Source organism: Chenopodium quinoa, unplaced genomic scaffold (genome assembly GCF_001683475.1).
Source record: "Chenopodium quinoa cultivar QQ74 unplaced genomic scaffold, ASM168347v1, whole genome shotgun sequence".
In the NCBI taxonomy this organism is placed as follows: Eukaryota; Viridiplantae; Streptophyta; class Magnoliopsida; order Caryophyllales; family Amaranthaceae; genus Chenopodium; species Chenopodium quinoa.
This window is the reverse complement of record NW_018744113.1, coordinates 3,543,879-3,567,627: the sequence shown is the minus strand read 5'-3', so window position 1 is coordinate 3,567,627 and position 23,749 is coordinate 3,543,879. Positions and strand designations below refer to the sequence as shown.

General features: G+C 37.4%; 3 protein-coding genes and 1 long non-coding RNA gene across 4 annotated transcripts; 1 reads left to right on the top strand and 3 right to left on the bottom strand.

Moving 5' to 3' along the window:
* Window positions 1-1,201: 1,201 nt before the first annotated feature.
* Window positions 1,202-5,042, bottom strand: LOC110692529 (probable arabinosyltransferase ARAD1). The gene is made up of 4 exons (XM_021869564.1): window positions 4,735-5,042; window positions 4,532-4,652; window positions 2,609-3,547; window positions 1,202-2,161 (listed from the first exon to the last, which is right to left on the bottom strand). Exons 3-4 carry the CDS (start codon window positions 3,473-3,475, stop codon window positions 1,604-1,606), a joined length of 1,425 nt encoding a protein of 474 aa, XP_021725256.1. The 5' UTR covers window positions 3,476-3,547; window positions 4,532-4,652; window positions 4,735-5,042; the 3' UTR covers window positions 1,202-1,603.
* Window positions 5,043-5,751: 709 nt separating this feature from the next.
* On the top strand, window positions 5,752-8,250 carry LOC110692527 (PKS-NRPS hybrid synthetase CHGG_01239-like). Its single transcript, XM_021869562.1, has 2 exons — window positions 5,752-7,475; window positions 7,564-8,250. Exons 1-2 carry the CDS (start codon window positions 5,948-5,950, stop codon window positions 8,178-8,180), a joined length of 2,145 nt encoding a protein of 714 aa, XP_021725254.1. The 5' UTR covers window positions 5,752-5,947; the 3' UTR covers window positions 8,181-8,250.
* A 100-nt stretch (window positions 8,251-8,350) lies between these two features.
* Window positions 8,351-9,344, bottom strand: LOC110692528. Its single transcript, XM_021869563.1, has 3 exons — window positions 9,119-9,344; window positions 8,623-9,039; window positions 8,351-8,538 (listed from the first exon to the last, which is right to left on the bottom strand). Exons 1-3 carry the CDS (start codon window positions 9,131-9,133, stop codon window positions 8,398-8,400), a joined length of 573 nt encoding a protein of 190 aa, XP_021725255.1. The 5' UTR covers window positions 9,134-9,344; the 3' UTR covers window positions 8,351-8,397.
* A 6,396-nt stretch (window positions 9,345-15,740) lies between these two features.
* On the bottom strand, window positions 15,741-20,299 carry LOC110692526. The gene is made up of 3 exons (XR_002505482.1): window positions 20,127-20,299; window positions 17,633-17,890; window positions 15,741-15,767 (listed from the first exon to the last, which is right to left on the bottom strand). It is a non-coding gene; the product is annotated as an uncharacterized LOC110692526 (long non-coding RNA).
* Between the last annotated feature and the right edge of the window lie 3,450 nt (window positions 20,300-23,749).

Below are 23,749 nucleotides of genomic sequence, written 5' to 3'. Positions count from 1 at the left end.
CTTTCATTTCCCTTTTTTTCTCCCTTAAACAGTTAAACTGTCTCCACTATTCTTTTTCTTTACTACCTTATGTTATATAAAGAGAGTTACAGAAATTAACGATATAGACGAGATTTAAGCTTAACATGTAACATTCCAAGACGTAATCTGTTAGCTGTTACACTCAAAACCATGTTGTATGAGATTCCAACCAACAAATAAAGTGATAACTTGGCATTTCACTACTGATTTATAACATCAAGATTCATTAATAAAAACAACTAAGTAACAAATTTTTCTTTGACACAAATGAGATTCGATCTTAAGTCAGACTATACAAATTAAATTAATTTGTAATACACAAGAAATCATATTCTATGCGATCTGTACCATACAAACATAAATTAACAAAAACAACCAAATGGCAGAAATTATCCAACTGCATGAAAAGTTCAGGAAAAATAGGCATTACAGATTACAAGAAAGAATTTCAGTGAAAAAATCATACCTTTTTTCGCAGAATATGAAGATAACAAACTACAATTCTAATAAAAATGAGCACATATCACAATTTTGTTAGGGGCTTGATCATCAGCTTTAATTAATCTTTCAAAGTATCAAGAGATTAAGGGAGTTGACTTGCTAAAGTAAACTATTAAAGTCCTCTTTTTGTTTCCGAAATTTCCCTTCCATTTTTCAAGTTTGAGAAAATTGGCTGTTTTCTTCTATCTTGACATTTCTTCGAATAGGTAGTGTGGAAATTAGCTGCCGCTGCTATTTTAACAATTACTGGATGATCAATAATAAATTAATAATCATATGTATTGTAATTAATTTTACTTGTTTGAAATTATTTTGTCTAAACTTATATTATGTGAACTCATTTTTTCTGAAATAAGATACTGTATAAAATAAGTTAAACTGAGATGCAACAAACATACCCCTAATCTTAATAATATGTATACAGCATTTCCAATACATTAGGATTGAAAAATATTAAATTTTAACAGAAAAAGAAAAGAAAAAAGAAATTATACTCTGTAATTATTTTGAATGGACGTTAATTAAACTCCTTAAAGTTTGTTTATATACGGAGTAATAGAGATGGCCAACATATAGTACAATAGAAATATTCTGGGAAAGTCAAAGCTTCTTTTTTTTTAAGGAAAGTCAAAGCTTTTTTTTTTTGGAGGAAAGTCAAAGCTTTTTTTTTTTTTTTATTACTACAACTAGGAGAAATAATTTTTAGAATATAGCACAAAATATAAAATCAAGCAAAAAAAAATGTATTCCTAATAAAAGGGAAAAAAGATAACACCAAATGAATAAAAGAATCAATCATACTCCGTATTAACTTCTAGTGTTCCTTTACTGCCAATTCCTAAAACATACAACGGTCTACTTTCGAGAAATAGCCGATGCCTTGGGAAAAAATTGTCTATACACAATCGATTTAGGAAGATGGCTCATTGGCTACATAAGTGGTAACTAAAGAGGGGAAATGAAGCTCTGTTCCCTCGAGTTTGAAATGATCACAAAATTTCTGTAAGTGTAGTCTCTCGCCTACGTTAGGCAGCTTTGGCCGACCCTAAAAATTGCAGGCCTCCAAAGAAGACGTCGATTCCTACCAAAAACTATGCGGCACCATGAAAGCTGGAGGTTCCCTATCCACACTGACATTGGAGGTACGAACATACCGCCTATTTCGGTTCAATTTCAACTTCACTGCAGGCACCTTGTGTGCTATGGACTTCCATATCATTTGGACAGCGTCATCATCCCTTGATGGATACCTAAACTCAAAGTAATTCTCAACTTCTTGCAGTTTCCTCCACATGCGAGTCCATTCTTCCTTGCTAATACCCCTAATAAGATTCATAAGAAACTTCTCTTTTGTGGCATCAGAAGTACGAACAAAAATGCAGAATTCCGAGTAATCAATTATGTCTTCGTAGGGAAGCTCAATTTCATCACTTATGATAACAGGGACACAGTGGCTGGCAATCGCATCAAACAGCCGGTTTGATGATGGTGTGTCACCGGCTATGTTAAGGCAGAATTTAGAGGAGTGCATTCCTTGGGTAGCATTATTGACACCACCTCGTTGGATACTTCCAAATGTAAAATGCACATCCCTTTCATCTTTCAAGAGATAAAATAACTCTTGCCTTATCACTCCACCCTGCATAAAACAATTAACCCAAATTTGAGGATCACATTGAAGTTGATAAGACATCTAAAACTAATCACGGAAAATGAAGCCATTTGGACAGTATAATTACGTGCTCAATGTTACATAGCCAAATAAAAGTTATCAAGGAAAATAACTCAAACAAGCTAATGGAAGTTGCAACAGAAGAGAAGTAAGAAAAGTACGTTTCCACAATTAACAATGATATACAGTATGATTCACATTATTGTTTCACAAAGTAAGCCATATAATATATTAATATCTTAGACAAGTGATAAAACATAGGCCACTCAACAGCAAAAAAGTAGATTGAGAATTAAGGCAATAGCTACACAAGGATGAGAGTGAGAAGGAACTAGTCCGTGGTGCACAATAGCAATCAACAGAAAGAAACAATTGCAACATCAAACAGGAAATCAGATGATGAAGAGAACTTACATCTTTTCTGTAAATGGCACCTTGGAAGAACAGTAAGATTGGACGGCTATTGTAAGTCGATGTATCATTGACATATGACTTGATAACATGCCGGTAAGGTGCTATGATATCTTTCTGGACATTTGCTATATTTGGAGGGTACCTCCCAAAATCTGAGAGTATGTACATTGCAGGCCAAAGTTGGTTCCTTGCATATAATAAACTATTTGGATGATGAGCCATGATAATGTGATCCACACCCCCTGACCTTTTCCATTCTTCTTGAGCTTCTAAATATTGGACCAACTTATCTTGTGTAAGCTTATCTAAACTGCTTCTTTCCTGCTTTCTCAGCCTTGAAAAGCGATTATACGATAACGACGAGAAGAAGGGGACAAATATCACATCTGCTTCACTAGAATTTCGCACTCTCACAGCAACACGAGAATTGGAAGAGCCAGAATATTCCGAAAAGAGGATATCAAGTGTAAGCCAATACTCTATACTGTGTTGTAGATTCAATCCACCAGGATAGTTTGGGACTTTCGTTCGAATATCAGGCCAAACATTAGATCCTTCAGGTTTCCAATCCAAAAGTCCAAAATGAAACTCAGGTGGCAAATCATACATGAAAACCTTCAGAACTTGTTTGCTCACACCACGTTCTGCTATAAACTTTTCACAGAATACTGCAGCTCCTCCACCAGAATTAATATTATCAGACACAATGTTAGCATCTGAACTAGGCCGAAAAACAAATTGTGGCCGGCCTGTTGACCGCAATACAAAGAAGGAAGAAAGTAGGAAGAGGATGCTTGTTAGACAAAGCCAATAAAACAGGGAATTCCAACAGTAAAACCCCATTGAAGAGGAGCTCCTGTCTGCCATGGGTTCAATAATTCTCAATAAGAATCGCCAATACTTCTCACACAACCACCATTCCAAGTTCAAAGTAATAACCTACACACATAAATTAACTCAGTCAAAACTTGGATAAAAATCCCAATAATCAGATATTTCTTCAAATTGGTATATTACAGAAATACTATGCCCTCCATCCAATAATTTCGTCCCTCTTCAATTTTAATACATTCTAATTTCTAACATATTGCCCAAATTCTAATGATAAATATAAAAATCTAACTGAGTCCACACTATACATATTGACCTTGTTTAATAACTGAGTTCGCACTAAACATAATTTGTTAGTCCCACTTAGAAGAGAGCTCATGTTTAGAAACCCACAGGTACTAGTGTAGAAAGTGTACTACATTGTTACACTTTGAGCTCAATAATTATTTTTACGTCTATAAACCGAATTTTCCATAAGCGGACAAAAATAATAGGATGACAGGACAAATGAGTAACTAACAACAACACAATGACAATAATATCATACAAGATACAACTGACTATCATCTAACAAAGTCTCAGCTGCATCAACACAAATGACAATCATATCAACAACCATACAACTCGCAAACATCGTACTTGCTAAGTTTTTGTCAATACACTATAGTAGCAAAACTAGCAATCATTCATTATTGTACCAAAAAAAAAATAAAAAATGTTTCCATATCCTTGTTATTGATTTTTGATAAATAAAAAACAATAAACGATAACGAACAATCAAATTTTCTAAATCGGACAATTCACCAACTAGTCTCGCAGCACTTATCCTTCAAACTTAACAAAAAACACAGATTATCCCATAAATTTAATACCACCATAATTGTCAAATTAAGCGAAATTGTATAGCAAAACTGAGGTCAATTCATAGGTCAACTGAATTCATTCAAATCAATTCTTTTTAATTTTTTTTCCATGTCAAAAAGAAAATCTCAATTTCATTTTTCTGTAATTATAATGACAATTGACAAATTACCACAATTCCAAATAAAAAAAAAAAAAAAAAAAAAAAAAAAAGAGGGAAAGATTATATACCTGAATCCAAAAATACAATGCGGCGAAAAAACGGTGCAAATGTAGCCGGTGAAGAATGCGAACAACTGGAAGTAGCCGGTAATCACATTGGCGGCAAAAGAAGAGGGTGACCGGCAGGTAACTGGTCAAGGCTAATTTGATGAAGAAAAATTGCAGAAACCCGAAAATAAGAAGAATTGCAGTAACACAAAAATACTAAATACCTGAACAAAAAACTCCGGCGGTGGATGCGGCGGCGCTCAGTGAATGTGGCGGTGGAAGCGCTAAAACGACGGCGTTAGAGTGCGTTTTGGAGAGCGGAATGAAGGCGAGAGGAGAGAGAAGAAAGAAGGGTAGGAGAGGAAGATTGGCGGTTCCCGGCGGAAAGTAGCGTTTCCCGGCGAAGGAAGGAGAGAGGAAGAGAGAAAGAGGTGAGCAAAAAAAAGGGGAAGGTAAACGTGAGGGGACTTGTTATTCATCGCCCGCAAATCTCTACATAAAGCCCACATTTTATAATTTTTTGACAAATTTGCCCTTTTTATAATTTTAACGGAAGATAAATTTTTCGCATTAAAAAAATGTGGAGCAGCACCGGATCGCCGAGGATCACCGGAGAATCGCCGTCGTCATCGGAAAACGAGGTTCGTAACGCATCGTAAGGACGAAATGGTGGCTGGCGCCTAGCCAAAAGGCCATGCCGTGGTTGTGGCGCCTAGCCAGGACGCCGCCACCGTGGTCACGGCGCCTGGTGGAGATGCCTCGACCATAGTAGTGGCGCGTGGCCAGGACGCCGCAGCCACGGCCAAGGCGCCTGGCCAGGACGCCGCCACCATGGCGGCGGCGTCCTGACCAGGCGCCCCGGCCGTGGCTCCGGCGTCCTGGCCACGCGCCAATATGGGAATATTTTTATTTTTTTTTTTTTTTTTTATTTTTTAATTTAATCCCCTTTTTTTTTTTTTTGTTTGTTTTTGTTAATTTAATCTTAATGTAATTATATTTATACGTTATATGTTATTGTTACAGGATTATGGTGGAGACGGAAATGATTACAGTGGGATTTTTGTACATGATGGCCTGTTCGAAGATGCTCAACAAGCGATTGATTGGGCAAAACAGGTTGCAATTAGATCAGGCTTTTGTTTAGTAGTAGCAACTCATAAATCTCAACGGGATGGTAGAATGGATCGCATTTTGAGATGCGACCGTTATCGCAAAAGAGAAGAACGAGATTTCAGTAAAGCGATTCGGTTTGACTCAAAGCGGAAAGGTTGTGGGTGTCAGTTCCGAGTTAAGGTTCGACAACATCAAAGGCGTGACGGTTGGGAAGTGAAGGGTTACGGCAAATGGGGATATCACAACCATGAGCTGATAGCATACAAAGTGGGGCATCGGCAGTTAAGCGGCCTAAGTCCAGCTGCGAAACTAGTTGTAAAAGAAATGAGTGATGCTCAAGTGAAGCCCGCTAAAATATTAGCGTCTGTGTTAGAGAAATTCCCCGAAGACCAGCCAAACCGAAGACACATCTACAACGTCAGACAGAAATTGAGGTTTGAACGGTCAGAGGGAAGGAACCCTATACAGCAGCTTCTGCACCAGGCACAAGCACGTGGTTACCTTTACTGGTTTGAATCTGACGAAGACACATCGGAGGTAACTCATTTGTTCCTTGTCCATCCTGATTGTGCTGATATGATTTCGTCTTGGCCATCTGTGATTTTGATCGATTCAACGTACAAGACAAACAAGTACAAGTTCCCACTGGTTGAGATGGTTGGGATGGCTCCAACGAACCAGAACTTTCTGATTGGTTATGCAGTCATGAAGGATGAGACGGCTGCGAGTTACCGTTGGGTGTTGGAAAAGTTGAGAAACTACATCGGCCCAAATGTACAGCCATCGGCCATCGTAAGTGATTGTGAGGGAGGTCTTTTTGCCCCTATAGCGGAGCTGTTTCCGGAGTCGAGCCATTTACTGTGCACATGGCACATCAACAACTGCGTGAAAGTCAAAGCCTACAACCTTTTCAACAAGAACTTAGATTCAGCAGAGAGATTGGTAAATGGTAAGTGGCGGAAGATCCTGCAAGCTACCACGGAGGCAGAGTACGATCGAGCCTTGGAAAACTTAAAGGATGCGTACAAGTGGTGCCCGCCAATCGTAGACTATGTGATGCATCAGTGGGTACCTCAGAGGGAAAAGTTTGTCAAATATTGGACGAACCAAGTTCTTCATTTTGGGAACACTACGACATGCAGAGTCGAGAGCGCTCATAGAGCTTTGAAGGACTGGATTGATTCTTCCACGGCTGCTCTGGATACACTGTTCGAGAGAATAAACAAGGCTATTGATACTCAGAGGAACGGCATCAAGAACTATCTCGAGGACTCCAGACGACGACATGGCATGTTGTATGGCCATTTCATATTTAAGATTCTCCACGGTCGTGTGTCACACCACTGTTTGGGGTTGATTCTGAGCGAGTATACCAGGATGAGGGAGTTGGGCGATGAAGTGGCTATTCGGTGCGGATGTGCTATATCAATGACTCATGGATTACCTTGTGCATGCACCATTCACCGCGTAATTACGCAAGACAGGGCGTCGTTACATGTCGATCAGGTTCATCCATTCTGGCGGACGCTCGTTATCGGAGAGCATGCTGTTCCGCATACGGTTCACCGTGAACAGGAGGAGTTGGAGCAGTTTCAGATGATGTTTGACCAAGTGTCCTCCAGTCACCCTTCGATCATTCGTAGTGCTACACACATACTTCATGACATGTTCAATACATCGTGTTTGGATACCGAGGAACCGGAAGGGGTCGAGCGACCTAGGGGTCGACAACCACGGCGGAACAAGAGTGCGTTTGAGTACATTCGCGGTCGTGGCCGTGGCCGTGGCCGTGGTCGTACATCCTCATCAAGTGGCAGCCAATCATCGTCGTCGGTGAATATGCCCGGCACCGGTAAGACATTCGACTTCAATTTCTTTTGTTGACTGTTTGATTAGTTTACTGTTGACTTGTTTATTGTGTTTATTGATGTGTGTAACAGGGAGAATGGACATTGAACATTTTCCATATAAGGACAGGATCCCTAATATCATGATGCCATTCTTGGACGGGTGGAATGATGTCATTGCAGATGGTAACTGCGGATTTCGGGTTGTGGCGGATGTGTTTCAAATGGGTGAAGACAACTACGGTTTAGTGCGGCAGTTGATGTACAGTGAAATCGCATCAAACCGAGATGTGTATGGCCATGTGTACGGCGAGGACTTGGATAGGTCTCTGCAGCGTATCCGGTGGGGAGGGGGACCTTGCGGTCAAAATCATTGGTTCGATGCGCCACTTGATCTCTTTGTCGTTGCAAACATCTACAAGTGTGCAGTCATGCATTTCGGCCTTGGTTTACATAGTCGAGCCTATTATCCATGTACAACGGTTCTGCCCTGGTGTTCGCGCGAGACCGTCACCAGACCGGTAAGGGACGTTGCTATTGGATTTCTTGGGCCGTCATACAGACATTTTATCCGATTAGACATGTCACCCGATTTTCCGGTCCCAAATATCATACCGAAGTGGTATGAAATTCGTAGAGCAAGCGTGGAGGGTTGGGATGCTTTGTACCATGCTCGCGTGCAACAGTGGAACAATTTAATTGCCATGTAGTTTTTGTTGATGTACACCTACCTTTTACTATGAGGCCTTGTATTGTCAATACTATGTCATTTCTATGTGTTCATTTTTAAAAGATAATGTTTCATTTTAAAAACTAACAACAATAATTTCAAATATTACAAACTAAAAAGATAATATTGAATTTTAAAAACTAAGAACAATAATTTCAAATATTACAAACTAAAAAGATAATGTCTAATTTCAAATATCAGTAATCCCTCTGTGACGCCCACTGCCACTGCTCAAGGGTCCGTTCCAGATCGTCAATAACAGCTCTGCCTGATGCACTCGTCATGCAGTCCCTTTCCTCAAAAAGTCGGTGTCCCAACTGCATAATCTTGCCCATCCACTACACAAAACAAAAAACATCAAACGACGTATTATACATATATATATTAAAATAAGAGAACAACAAATAAAAGATGAGACGTACCGCATAAGAGGCAGTGGCAAGTGGCACATCGTCATCATCTGCGTCGTCGATGTCTTTGATCAACCTCGGGTGCGAGTGCCGGATGTACCATTCCATGTAGTGCTGGTCACACATGGCAGTCACCCCACTTGGCGGCCGCTGCAGCTCCCCCGTCCATAGGCGGGCAACCATCGGAAACTGCTCCCACATGGATATCATGTTTGACGGCCATTGGACGACGTACTCCTTCGACGACGCAGATCGTACCGCCTTACTGGGCCATGCCGGTGGAGGTGGGACAACTTGGACAAATCCAAGCTGGCGAAGACAGCGCTGCGGCATGTACGCCTCTACGATCTCGCGATACTGAATCAGTCCAGTGTAGAGGGTCCTAGGTACCCTATTACTAGGGTTCTGGCCGAAAGGCATCCAGTTCACCTGCACATTATTTAAAATCAGTAACAGTCATAAAATAAAGCATCAGATTGTAAAAGTAGAAATAATTTAATCACTGTACCTCTAAGGGGGACATCCTGTCAAGCGATAACCGTATGGAGCGCAGGCGGTCAACGGACTTCTTCTCGACACGCGGACTCCACGCACAGGCACGTGGCTGGCCATCACCAATGGGAACCGGGTCGCGGTGTGGTCGAAACGCAGGAAAATACTCGTATATCCAGGTCTGTAACAACGTCAGACATCCAGTGATACCTGCTGCATCAGCCCGGCTCGAGAATCCTAACTGGCGATACAGATACGCCAGCGTAGCCGACCCCCAAGAAAACTGGCCTACTCTGTCGGGCTCACACGCGTCAACTATGTCGCGTGGCCTGAGCTTGTTCCCGCTCTTATCCGGAAACAAGGTACACCCGAGAAGAAGAAAAACATATGCAGCCAGCTGTGTGTCCTGCGTCCTACGTGCCGTAGGGTGCAAACATCGCTGCAAGACGGCTGCGATCTTAACGCCGCCGTGATCCCACACACCAAGTGCCGATGTGTACAGCGCAGCCCTATCCACCGCCAACAGCTCCGCTAGTAAATCTGCCTGATCCGCATCAGTGACGACAGATGCTCGGTTTCCCTCCACGGGAATCCCAAGGATGGCCTCGACGTCATGCAACATGATCGTCATCTCACCGAACGGAAGGTGGAACGAGTTCGTATCCGGCTGCCATCGCTCAACGAAAGCCGTGATCAGCGTCCAGTCAATCCTGTCGTGCATGGTGGCAGGAAGGTGACTCACTCTAGTGGCCCTCAATCGCCCGACCATCTCGCTCTCCTCCGGCCAAGCATCAGCCCAGCTACACAAAAACCTACAAGTCTTTTCCCGGGTTTGGCATTTCAAAATGCCTGTATCCAAAGCCCTCTCCTGGTCCTCCCAAATACGGGTAGCGATGTGTCCTAAAAAGCTAGGAATCACACTCCCGTCTATAGGTCCCCCGGCCACCTCACCCCTCACCATCCAAGAATCATTAACGGCCCTCGACCGTTTTCTGCTACCCGCAGACACAGTGGACGCAGATGATGTGCCAGATCTACTAACAAACCTACCATCTCGACCCTTACGCACATCTACCCTATGCGTCTCATACGTATCATCAAGTCTCTGACTGAATGGACCGTAATCATCATATGGTCCACTCTGATCGTCGACATCCTCATCTGCATCATCCTCGTCCTCGACCTCCTCCTCCTCGACCTCCTCCTCCTCCTCCTCCTCATCATCATCATCATCTTGATCGTCCGCAGAACAGTGCACCCGTTCTCTGCGGGCCGAGGCCGAAATACCACGGGATCTAACGTGTCTGGGCCCCGAGCTCTCCATTGAGTATATCGTACTCCTCACGACGTCAATACTCTTCCCCGCACCAGGTCTAAATTGCGATGCCTAACTCCAAGTAAATAACGAAACATAATAACGAAAACAAATTAAAAAAAGTCGAAAATAAACACAAAAGCAAATAAACATGTCACGGAAATAAAATTATAAACATAAAAAATATAAAATTAAAACAAATAAAAAAACAAAATTTAAAAAAAAAAAGATAAAAAAAAAAAGGGAACATACAATTTAAAATAAAGAAAAACAAATTTTTTTTAAAAAAAAAAAAAACGAAAATAAAATTTAAAATTAAAAAAAAACAAAAAAAAAATTTAAAAAAATAAAAAAGAACGAGGCGCCTAGGCAAGGCGCCCTTGCGGTGGTGTCGGCGCCTAGCCCAGACGCCACTACCACGGCCGTGGCGCCTAGCCTCTGCGCCGCCGCCGTGGTATTGGCGTCTGGGCTAGGCGCCGCCACCACCGTACGGGCGCCTTGCCTAGGCGCCTCCTCCGTGGTGGTGGCGTCTCGCCTTGGCGCCACACCGTCGCCGGAGGTTTTTTTTTTAAAAAAAATTACAAAAATTAGAAAAATTACCTTCTGGCCGGCAAACCGCCTTCCGCCCACCGCCGGTGCCGCCACTTCCTTGCCGGGCCGCCTAGACATAGCTCTGGAAATAATTTAGAGAGAGAAAGTGGAAGTAGAGAGTAGAGAGAGAAATTGTGTGTTTTTTTAGTATGAGGGCAAAAGTGTCATTTCACTCTTATTTTGTGGGCTTTATGTAGGAATTTGCGGGCGATGTTTAACAGTTCACAACGTGAGAGTATGGTTTAGCGAAAGTGAAGCGGGAAAAAGGGATCTATTAACTAAGAGAAGAGTATGGGTTAAGAGATTAATTTGTTGAAATTATTTGCATTATTGCTTATTACAAAGGGGGATTAATTATTTTTTTTTACTAATTTGTTGGATCTTGTTTTGTTGATGGCTTGATGCTAATGTAACTTTTTTTTTTTTTTTGGTTTTTTTTTTTGAATAATTATATGGTACTATGGTATAACGCGTAATCTGTACGGCTTGCCAAATCGTATGACAGCTTGTAAAATAATAGAGTAATCCCGTATAACACTAACGGAGTAATTCCTGTAATATTGACAAGGTAACCCTAATAAAACTAAAAAAAAGTAAACACTATAACACTGACAAGTAACCCCTATAACTCTAACCCCGATCACATGGTGTGGTCAGCCACATACAAGAGATATGGTAAAGTCGTAGTTAAAAAAAGGTATGGTATGGTATGGTAAAAATCGGGTCAAATTTTAGTACAAAATACTCCGAAGTAAAGGTAGGTTCGTTGTCGGATCTATGAAACTTTCGGTTTAGGATCGAATAACATTTGAGTATATCATTTAAGTAATCAAGTTATCATGATTGAGTAATGAAGCTAATCATTTTGTGATGTATCTAGGATTTTAGGTTCATGTGATTTCAAGTACAATTCTTTATTTTTTTTCTTTTTTGTTTTTTTGAGAAGCAACTACGGAGTGCAATTCAATTGTAGGTCGTGTTACTCTTGTACTGGTCAATTTGGTGTGTTTTGTAACTTACAAAATAAATTTAAAGTATAATCATGGGCGAGTATGGCTTATTAGGTCTAATAAAGTATAATCAGTTCGTGTAAAGATAACGTATTAAAGTCTACTTATAAAAGTTATTTAATCACTATAAACTATATATTATGTATTTCCGAGTATGTTATTGTTAAAAAGAATTTTTTTTTTTAGGTATATTCATATACTACGTACAAATGTACAAAAAAAATAACACTGTGCTCTTAATATTCTATAATTAAATTACTATGATATAAACCTATTGAATTATTATACTGATTGAAGTACAACATTTCGTTATTTTGTTACTATTGGTGTATTGGTGTTAAGAAGCACGAGTGATAACAAAAATGTTATCTTGAAATAATATTTTCCATTGATGATTCCTTAATTATTGTGCACACCAAGGTAGGAATTTACAGAAAATGTTTGTTAGAATCTTCAATGTTCTTTCCTCATCTATAATTTTTTATTAGCCTCTTGAATCAATGGATGCATTAACATGATAACGCACAACTTACGGAGTAAAATATTACGAATCATAATTATACTGTCTTCTTCACATGATGCAATGCTCAAAGTGCAAAGTGGTGATTGTAGAGTGGATACAATATTCAACCCATTTCCTTCCACATTAGTTATTTTAAATTATTGTCAAATTTCTATTAATTAACAATAAACTAATCTTATGATCTCTAATGTTATTATAAACTATTTCAAAAGGAGTAGTTGTTTTGAGGGATTTAATGTCCTTGTCTTTATATGTTTTCCCTCGTTATTAGTGCACAAAGGCTTGTGATCAAGTCCATTATTATTAATTCATTTTTAATGGTGCTGCAAACTAAAAAGTCCTTACTACCTTCCCCTTTGTAAAAGGGCTAAATAGTCAAATGGGTATTTAAAAATATGATAAACCCTTTTTGCCAAATGGTTATGAAAAATTAATTGATAGGTTTTGCTTTTTAAAAATGTAAACGATTTATGCATATTTTTTTATTAAAATCTTAGTGAAGGAAAGGAAATTCTATCTGAATTTGTATAACATTTATTTTATCTGAACGCATCTAAATTAATTTTAAATTATTGTTTCGTAGAATATTCCATTTTCACAAAAATCACTTAAGTTAAATGCTGGTTTACTAATGAAGGCCTTGATACAATAAAATAAGTTATTAACAGTAATCTAATATCTTTTTTTTTTAACACTGACAGTAATCTAATGTCATAGTACATAGAAAGTGTTAAAAGTACCAAAAATCAACATAACAGGTAATTGATGAAAGTATTTAAAAACAGGTGAGTAAAACCTATACAGATTGGTGCACAAATTTCAAACCAATCAAATAATCACCAAGTTACCCTTTTTTTTTTTTTTAATGCTTTGAATGTGTTATCATGCTATTGTCAAAAAAAAAGAAAAAAAAAAATGTGTTATCATGTTGCAATCTTGAATTAAATGAAAATGCAGAGCATGCATGTAATAGAAGCCAAGTACTCTGCCTTACGCGCAGAAGCAGTGGCTCCAATGTCTTCATCATAAGCTTGTTTTGCATTGCCATGGCGAGGCCATAAGCGCGCTGCTAGTTGTTGTGCAACCAAGTTTCTTTTTCGAGCTCGAATATGCCTGATAATACACCATTCTCCTTCAGCAATTGTGCAACCAAGTTTCTTTTTCGAGCTCGAATATGCCTGATAATAAAATTACCATTCTTCTTCAGCAATTGTGCAACAGCCAAAGCCAATATCAAAGTAGAAAGTTCATGATGCTGAAAAATGGTCCACTGATTTTGTACATGATCCTAAGAGATAATTATTGATCATATTTTCAAATAGGCTACAAGGACAAGAATATAAAAATGAAAGACCATGAACTATAAAGATTAACAACACCCATCGACTCGTGATTTTGTCATAATTTCCAAATGGTTATTTCCAAGTAGGATAATTGCTACTACATCACTACCACTACAAATCTCCTAAATGTGTAGCAAAGGATTACAATTTGGATCTGCAAAATCCAGCCAAACTTGAGTTTGGCTCCTAGTTCAAAATTACACTTACCTTGTTGCAAGCATAATTTTATGTGTACTTTCGTTCTAATGTTTTTTGTAAGTGTATGTTGTATGTATAGTGATTTTGTGAACCTCTTCAAGGGTACTAATTACCCATAATTAATATGAAATTACAAAGTACACGTGCTTCGTTTTTGTGTTAAAAAAGTAATTTTAACAGATGACTCTCGGATAGAAATTTTATGCAAGATGTATTTCCCAGTGTATGGTATTTTATTCTTTTAATAAGAGCCAAGAAAACATCTTTTAGCAAACATACAGCATTAAATATGTACGTGATTTTTTGTTCCCAAAAAAAAAAAAAGCATGTACGTGATTTGAGTTCTTTTTATTCGTTATAGCACTTACTATTGAAGATCAGCAACAAGGACGCTAGCTAGAGATTGTGAGCATGTAGCAGCACAAGCAAGAAATGGGTTGTTGGCACTCTTGCCTACTCCTATTGGCACCGAGAGTGGAGACGTGGAGTCGATAGTCAATCAGGGTTTGTGACAGCCAAGTAAGTCAAGGCAAGCATAAGCGGTTTGAATTTATTAGCTCAATGTGTTTTAAACATATGGCGCCACAATATCTATAAAGGCATGCAAAAATATGTGGCAACAATGGGTAGAGAGCTTGAATTTCATTAACCCAAGTTTTCCCTACAAAGCATTTTTTTGCTAAACTTGCGGTTTAACATTTTTTATTATTCTTGAACACTCTTGGGTACACTACAATTTATGTAATAAAAACCCAAGAATACAGAAAGGCATAGATAAAATCAATTGCAAAGAAAGAACAATGACCATCATAGAACCTACAACAAACACATACTAATATACTATTATTACTATGATTTATGAAACTTAGAGCTTAACTATCAGCACATGAAAAGCACTACTTTTTATACACATTAACTACTGTCGGTGATATTTGCAGTTGTGATTAGGAAATCAAAACTGGTGTGCGTTAGAACTCCCTTACATTTTATCATAACAAGTTGCAGCTTCCAAAGGACAGTGTCAAGAACATAGAGGTTCCATTCTGTAGCATTCATGTCTCTGCAGGCATGCTGTGACAGTAAAATTGCAGATGCACCTGTAGTGATTCAGCCTGACAAGGAGGAATATTAGTATTTAGTATATGGGTTCATAAAAAAGAATGTTCTTGGCTGTGAATTCGATTTATCTATACTGAAATCAAGATGAAAACTAGCAACGGAAACAAGAAATTGAAATTCTGAAAGACCCAATAGATTTCTGTCATTTCAGCATCAGTCCTATCAACATGATTGTTTCTTTGAACGATGCAAGATGATTGCAATGATTAACAACTAAAATTGAAGTGGTTTCATAACATTCATCGTGACAGGAAGGTCCAACAGATTCCAACCATTCAAGCGAGAAACCAATCAAATCAGAATAGCATTAGCAACAATGTTATTATTCTAAGTGCAACTAGGTGGGTCTAGTCCTGCCTAGAGAGCAAAACACAGCTAGAAGTACCCGCTCTGCCCTGACGGCCTGACAAAATTGGTTACTTCAGAATCAAATCAACCAATATTGGGAAAAAAAATAATGCATCGACATTTAAACAAGTAACAAGAACTTCACACAGCCATTACTTCTGCTTAAATGGACAGCCCAGCAAAAAGCAACTCAACTCCTCATCCTCAGATGCAGATCTCTTAAGAAAAACCAATCAACAATTAATCAGTTAGAAATCAGAATCTTCCAACTTCTTTCACAAGCCCAAGTCACTGGGACTAAAAAGTCTAAAGAAGGTTTAAAATAATGTACATATATATATACAGCAATCACACACACCAAGCTATGACCACTTCATAATCCCAAATGATCTTAGATTAAAGATAAGATTATATTGTAATGCTATCTTCATGGTTCATAATAAATGATAACTACATGTGCCTCCAACAAGAAAGAAAATCCTCATTCACAGATTAAGCAACAATAGCTAAGCATTAGAAATACAGTGAATACGACTGCTATTGACTCTGCATGACAACTCAACCCCCTCCAGCACCCTTTTTCAAGTATTTCACCCTTTATTTCACGATCATCAAGTGCTTCTGTAAATTTTTGCACTAGTAGCTTGCTTGTCCAAAAAATAACCATTTTTTTTTTTGAGGGGAAAATAAGCATTTTTCTTAAAGCTTCCTAATTGTGATAAAATAAAATGCTGAGGAACAACCATCCCCATACATTTTATACAACATAATGACATAATCAGCTAATTCTAGAGTTTAAGTTTGTATCAAAAGCTAGGAGTAGGTTTTCCAACCACCATATTAGACTAAGCCAAAGCAAAACTCTCACATCTGCCAACAACTTTGCAATTAAATAACATTTTTCAAATTTCAAATTTCGCAGAGTTCCAGTACATAGCTCCAAACTTCAAGAACCCATCACAATAAGTTTCATTTTAGCACATGACAATCATAAAAGGTAGACAGAAGCAAAAGCTAAGAGAAAATAATCATTGTATTCATCTCAACCTAATTACATACATCCTCCGTTTTCACTAAAATTGCAATACTTGCCCATTTTGAATGCTTTAGAAATAATTGCAACCTTTTCTTTTTTCATAACTTTTACGACTTTATATATATGCCTACTTTATAATTGCTTGGCCACTATTTCTCTCTTCCTTCTCTCTATCTTCTTTCATATACATTTCTCACTTTTTACTTTTTTGCATTCCGTCTCCACTTACTTAAATATATGTGCCACAATCAAAAGTTGCAATTCTAGTGAAACAGAGAAAGTAGTAGATTGGAACCACAAGCTAGTTATTTACCTTAACTCTGTTTGTGACAAGGGATTATAGCTTATGTGATAACAACATAAGATAAATGACCAAGCCCACCATAAAAACTAATTGAGAAAAAGGCAGTCCAAGGGCCAAACAACATCATTGCTCTTCAAAAAAGGTGGGTTACAGTTACATAAAAACAAACCTCTACAGTCATGGGTTGCAGTGGAGGGTTCCAACTAAAAAAACTTCCCTGAAACCTTGCAAGGTTAAAGGTTAATCCTCATAACCTTAATATATATATAATTTTTTTTTTTTGTTTTTTTTTTTAAGAAAAAAAAATTTACATATAGTCACACCTTCGGCCTCTAATCTCCATCAGATGACACCTCTTTTTGGGATTTCTTTGAATTTCAGCCCTTTACGGACACTAGGTCCATAGCTAATAAAAAACTCAAGAACATGATGATTTGCACAGGAAATCATGTCTGCTCAGCATAATGATTAAGCATGGAAAGTAACATCTTGCAAGCAAAGTACAAACAACAACAACAAAGCCTTAGTTCCAAAAAGATTTGGGGTCGGCAACTTGCTAAAAAAAAGATACAGATTTGCCAATGAATATAGCTCAAAAGATAAGCAAAAGCCAATTAAAACATGATACACACATTTAACAGGGTTATTAGAATGGGACATAGATGTAATAATGTATTTCGTATGAGGTAAAAGTAAACATCAATACCAAAGACAAAAAAAAAAAATTAATAAACTACACCTACCTGAATAGTCATGAGCTGGAATATTTTACTGAGAACACGGCGACGGTGAATGGCATAGCTACTATTAGCAGGCAATTGATGCACCCTCTTCATCTCTTCCTGAACTGCCATCTTTCTCTCCTCTTCCCCCAATTGCTTCCATTGGTTTCTGGAGTCAGCAGTCACACCTCTACTATTGAGCATAGCAGAGGATTCTGGATCTTTAAAGTGATTTTGATAATCCGGTTCCATCATTCAAAGATGGCAGAAAATATTTAACTACAAATTTGACATATCAAATAGAATGAACAAAATGTAGCTTGATGAAACAGCATAAGATGCCACAACTAAAAATCTTACTCATTTCATAGAATGAGCTTAGAAAAAATATTACACATTGATTACTTAAAAAAAATCTTATAATTTTTCCGTATCATAAGCTATTTTAGTAAAACAATGAAGTATTTGATGTAAAAATTTCAACTTTTACCTTCCGCTTTTCTCTGTTATCACCTCAATTACCTTCACATAATGCAATGTTTAAGAAGGGCCTTTCAGCCAATTGACCTACTCTGTTTAGATATTCCAGTACTTTTTAAAATGTGCTGTACCCCAAATGCTCTATACTATGAAAATGTCATCACCTAATTCTACCTTGACAACACAGCTTCCATAAGATGCAACTTTAAAAGTTACCTAACCATCTATTCACAACTTTTTTCAATCATCAAATGACTGGCCTAGAGTGATCAGCGAAAATATACTATGCATTATATAATACGAATGAATATACTTCGACATATAGATGGCTAAGTACGTCATAGTAATATGCCAGAAATTTTGTCAAGAACTACCAATTAAAGCACGTGTTTTGGAAACAACTACCTATTAAAAAAATTCAAACAACTACCAAAAGTTGTAAAAAGCTTAACTAGCACTACCACTTTAGCAATTCCGGCTAGAATCTCCGGCATGTGGGACCCACTTTTTACCTTTCCCACATGCTATAAAGTTGTAAAAAGTTTAACTAACACTACCACTCTAATAAAGTGGAACCCACATGCCAAAGATTCTAGCCGGAATTGTTAGAGTGGTAGTGGTAGTGCTAGTTAAACTTTTCACAACTTTGTGGTAGTTGTTTGAAAAAAAAAATTAATAGGTAGTTGTTTCCAAAACACGTGCTTTAATTGGTAGTTTTTTGACAAAATTACCTAATATACCATGTTTCTTAGACTTCACTGATCTTGTCATACATGGATACTTGTTCCAGTGGTAAGTTCAGGTCATTCAGCTATCTTATGAAAAGCGTTGCATGGTTTAAGTCCAACATTAAAGTGCCAAGTGGACTACTTGAGGTTTTAGGGTAACTAAAAAAAATTTGACAGCAAAATCACTACTATTATAACATAAATTTCTAACTTAGTTTCCCACACTTGAAGACATCAGACTAGCAATTTACGCTACTTCCTGACAGGTCTGATATCATCTACTCCATCTAAGGAAGGAGACAACATTTTGGAATAAACACTGCAGACTTCCACCTAGTAAACAAAAGAACCCACCAGACATCATCACCTGCTCACCTTCTCCTTAACACATAAGCTTAGCATAAAAGTTAATAAAGCACAAAGCTACCATTACCAAGCATTGAGAAAACCTCAACTGCGAACCAGTTATCACACATTCACACCTCGTGCGTTTAACTTCAAATTCATGTGAAGATTTACCTATATTCAGACTCTCAAAGCTATATAAAATTATGAAACTTTATTTCCTACTAAATTCGCAAAATCACGCATACTTTTGCATAACCAAGCTCTTTTTCACCAAGGCAAACCATTTAGTTCCTACATCAGTAATTGATTTGTCACACGATCCCAACCCCACAATTGAAACTTTGACGAAATTTCAATACTAAGCCCTTTATATTAGCCAATTCATTCTTATGCTCTCCTCATCACTTGACCCATGTAGCAGCACATTAAGAAATCCAATCATAAACTAACACCAACCTCGAACAATCGAATACGTACAATTCAAAATAGCATACTTCGTAGTTCGTATGTAAAAAGTTATTTCCAGACATATACAATATTAATTTAAATCAATCACAATGGCAAATCTTAAAACTCTCTTGATCACATTGCAGAATATAAAATCCTCAGCAATCTCACGATTACATGATTTATAAAAGATAATTATAAACTCTAACCTGATCATTAATAAAATACACCCAATTCAAATTTCTTATACCTAAAATTCAATCCAATTATAACCGCAAATATCTCAAATTTCTTCCATCTTTCACTTTATATCGAACTGGGTTCATAGAATTGAATTCAAATCAGTAATTGAACACTAGATAACAATCTGATTAGCCCATGAACAACATATATAAAAAAAAAAAAAAAAAAGTTCCCTTTTTTTTTTACAAAAATAAAGTAATAATTTGCTGAAAAACTTATACTTGTAGTTGCTTGAAATTAAGCATATAATAAAGATATACAAAGCTCACCAATGCCAAATGCAGAAGATTATCTTCAGAAAATTCGCAGCCTTTTCAAATGATACTTTTTCTTTCTCCTGGTTCGTTCTCTTGCCCAGATGGCTGTTGAATTAAGGAGACTGGCCCTAGTTGTAGTTTTAATAACCTTTCAAAACCATTTCACTCACAAACCACGGGTGAATTTGACTAGAAAAGTAGTAATTAAAGATGGTCGTGGGTCGTATTGGATTATATTAGACCTGGCAAATGGGTCATTCGGGTCGGGTATGGGTCGGGTCATTTCGAGTCGGGTCGGGTCATTTGGGTCAACTGATAGCTCGGGTCGGGTCAATTCGGTCGGGTCGGGTCAGGTCAATTTTCGGTCAACTTCGAGTCGGATCATATTCGGATCAATGCATTGGGTTAAATTCAACTCTCTCTATATATATATATTTTTTTTTTTTTTTGACGAGAAACTCAATATATTTATTAAGGCTACTTTTTCATGGAATATAGTAATTGTTAGACTTTTATTGACCTTGTTTTTTTTTTGTGTTTAGATTGAGAATCACTTTTAGGATCTCCTGAAACTAAGAGGATGCTCTAACTAATTAGTTATACCTCACTCTCTTATTGACCTTAGTTTTAATACTCTTTTTATCATTGTCACTGTTCACTGTTGTAGTAATTTCTTTGTATTATTCTTATAATAATCTATGTTTTTAAGCGCTCCATTAATTTTAACTGGACATACATTGATACATGTATGCAGGCATGCCAGTGCAGGAAATTGATCAATAATAGACTTCCTATTATAATTATTAGTAATTTACATTATAATTTTATTAATGGAATATTCTTAAAATATTTATTGTGGTGGCGATTTCAACAATACACACAATGACACAAGAGTGACAAGACTATATTTTTCTAATAAAGACTTAAAGAGTAGTAGCGTGGATGGATGCCAAGTACACTTACTCGCGCTGTGAACTTTTCTTAACCGATTCGATCAGATATATGTTATGACATGCTTCATTTGAAATTAAATTTACTGCAAATTGCTAATTAGGAGTCCAATCTCTCTCTTTAGTCTTTGCTCTTCTCTAATCTCTACACACTTCATCTCATTTTCCATTGAAGCGTTTTTTACTCAAGTGGCCTAGAAGATTTTGTATTCCAAGAATTTGAAAATATGTAAAATACTTACACTGTTACACATTACAAATTAATAAAAAAAAAATTAAGTCAGTTTGATTGCGGTTATTTTCTATTTCGGTTTGCTCAGGTCAAATTGTTAGCTTAAATAGATTCTGGTCATTTCAGGTATAAGGTAATTTTAGTTCGGGTCACTTTGGGTTGTTAGGTTTTACAGTGATTTCTAACAAGAAAAACACTTAAAAATGTGTTGGAATAAAACCTAAAAATAAATGCTTACAATGTAATTGTAAATATCAAATACAAATCAATGTATTTCAATCAAGTATTAACAAAGTCTAAGAAATTACAGAAAATTATATAGACTGCACTAGTGTGAAGTTGATCAAGCTTGCCTTTCCTCCAAGCCGAGAAAACCAACATGAACATGAGAATCCCGATGTCCTGTAAGACTAGATCCTTGATACACTGTCAAAGGCGTGTGAACACTTTCCTAAAGAGGTTTATTTCCCCCACACGGTACTTGGGTTAAACCGGAAATCCGCTTTGAGATACAATTGACAACATTCGTTCTTAGTACTAGAATCGAATCAAGATGACAAATTCACCAATATTGGAATAATTGAAAGAGTTTCCTCACAAAAGTTTGCAAAAAATTTGAGAGAAAAGTGTGGAGAATTCTGCTTGGGGAGAAGAAGAATGTTGTTCTATCCTTTTCTTTCACGAATTGATGTCTTTTAATAAAGACTCAACCGTCAGAAAAAAACGCAAAAACAGGGAGGCGCGGGCGCTCCTCACAAAATCTGCATAATTTTGCAAAAAGGCAGTGAGGGGCGCAGTTTATGCGCGACCAGCAGCGCGGCGCGCAACCAGGACGCGCGGGCGCGCCATCCTCACCCCTCCAAATTGCCAAATTCTAGAGAGGTACGCGGTTTAGGCGCGCTCTTTGCGCGCCGCGCCAACCTTGCGCGGGTGCTCCTTTATGGTCGCGATCGCGCAAACCATCAACACTCTAAATATTCAACAATCCTCCCCCATTTAGAGTGTTCCTTTAAAACATTCTCCACTTCTAACAATTAAACCACATCTCATGCATCAATGCCAATGTCTCTACGGATTGAATTGACACCTAGTACAACACACTTAACGATGATCATATCCCATGATTTCCATACGGATTGAATCACACGAATATATCCAACCATTCGAAGGTGAAATACACACAAGACAAATCGAATTTATCATCACTTAACACTTTTATACAGCCATGTGTCCATATCTTTCATAAGTTCATCAAAGTCTATATATCCATGACTTTTTGAAGCGACTAAACTTCGAACTCATATAGGGTAGGTCTTTGATCTCCTCCTAAAAAATCTTCAATTTCATTTCCCTTTTTCATTTTCCATACTCGTCAAGAAATCAACAATGGCGGGCAGAAAAAATGCTTATTGGCGGAGAACAAAACCAGACTAATGTCGAAGACGAAGCTCACTACGATTTCGATTTGTTCGTTATCGTGCCGGAAGCGGAGGTGTTCGTGCTGCTCGATTTTCTGCAAATTTCGGTGCTAAGGTTACATATTAATTTCATTTCAGATTGATTTTCATTTCAGATTGAATTATTATTGGATTTTCATTTTTTTTGTGATTGATTTTCTGGTAATTTTGGTGTGAAGGTTATAAATTACTGCTCATGTTAATTTTATGTCAGATGGATTTTCGTAAAGGATTGAATTAATTAGATTTTGATTTTTTTTATTTTATTTATTATGTTATTATGATTGAGTATTTGTTGATTTATTGATTGTTTTATTGAGTTATTGAATGATTGATGTTTTAAGGTTGGAATTTGCGAGCTTCCATTTCATCCAATTAGTTCGGAGGTTATTGGAGGAGTTGGTGGAACGTAAGTTTTTATGTAACCTTTTTAATGTAATTTCATTTACAAATATGTGATATCTGATATGATTTAGATTATTGTTGCTTTTGTTTAGCTTTTGATTTGGTGCAACTGTGATCTTGTTTGTTGAAATTGTAATACTTTTGGTGTTTCGATTTGGAAGTGCTCGTTTGATTACTATCATTTTTGTTCGTATCATGATATTTGTAAGTACTAGTGAAAGGATGGATTTGATAGAAGCTGGTTACTTGAGTATTGCAATTATTTGCAAATATGTTTACACATTACGAATTGAAATAATTTTAATTGTTTTTTGTAATGGAAGGACTGATGGATTGTTGCTTGGATAATCTCTGTTCGCTTTGGTGTATAATTTGGCGTAGTTTGAGATTTTGAGTGCAAGGCTATGAATGTTAGGATGGTAACTTTAGTGAGTTGCCCCTAGGCCCGTAAGGCTCTTTCCAATGAAAGCCTTTTCAACTTTCTCTTGTTCTAGCTTGTTATCGACAAGAATGATATGTCACGAACTTGGGTATAATTTTGTCCAAAATTCCATAGTTGCATTTTTATTGCAAATTTGTGTCTCAATTTGC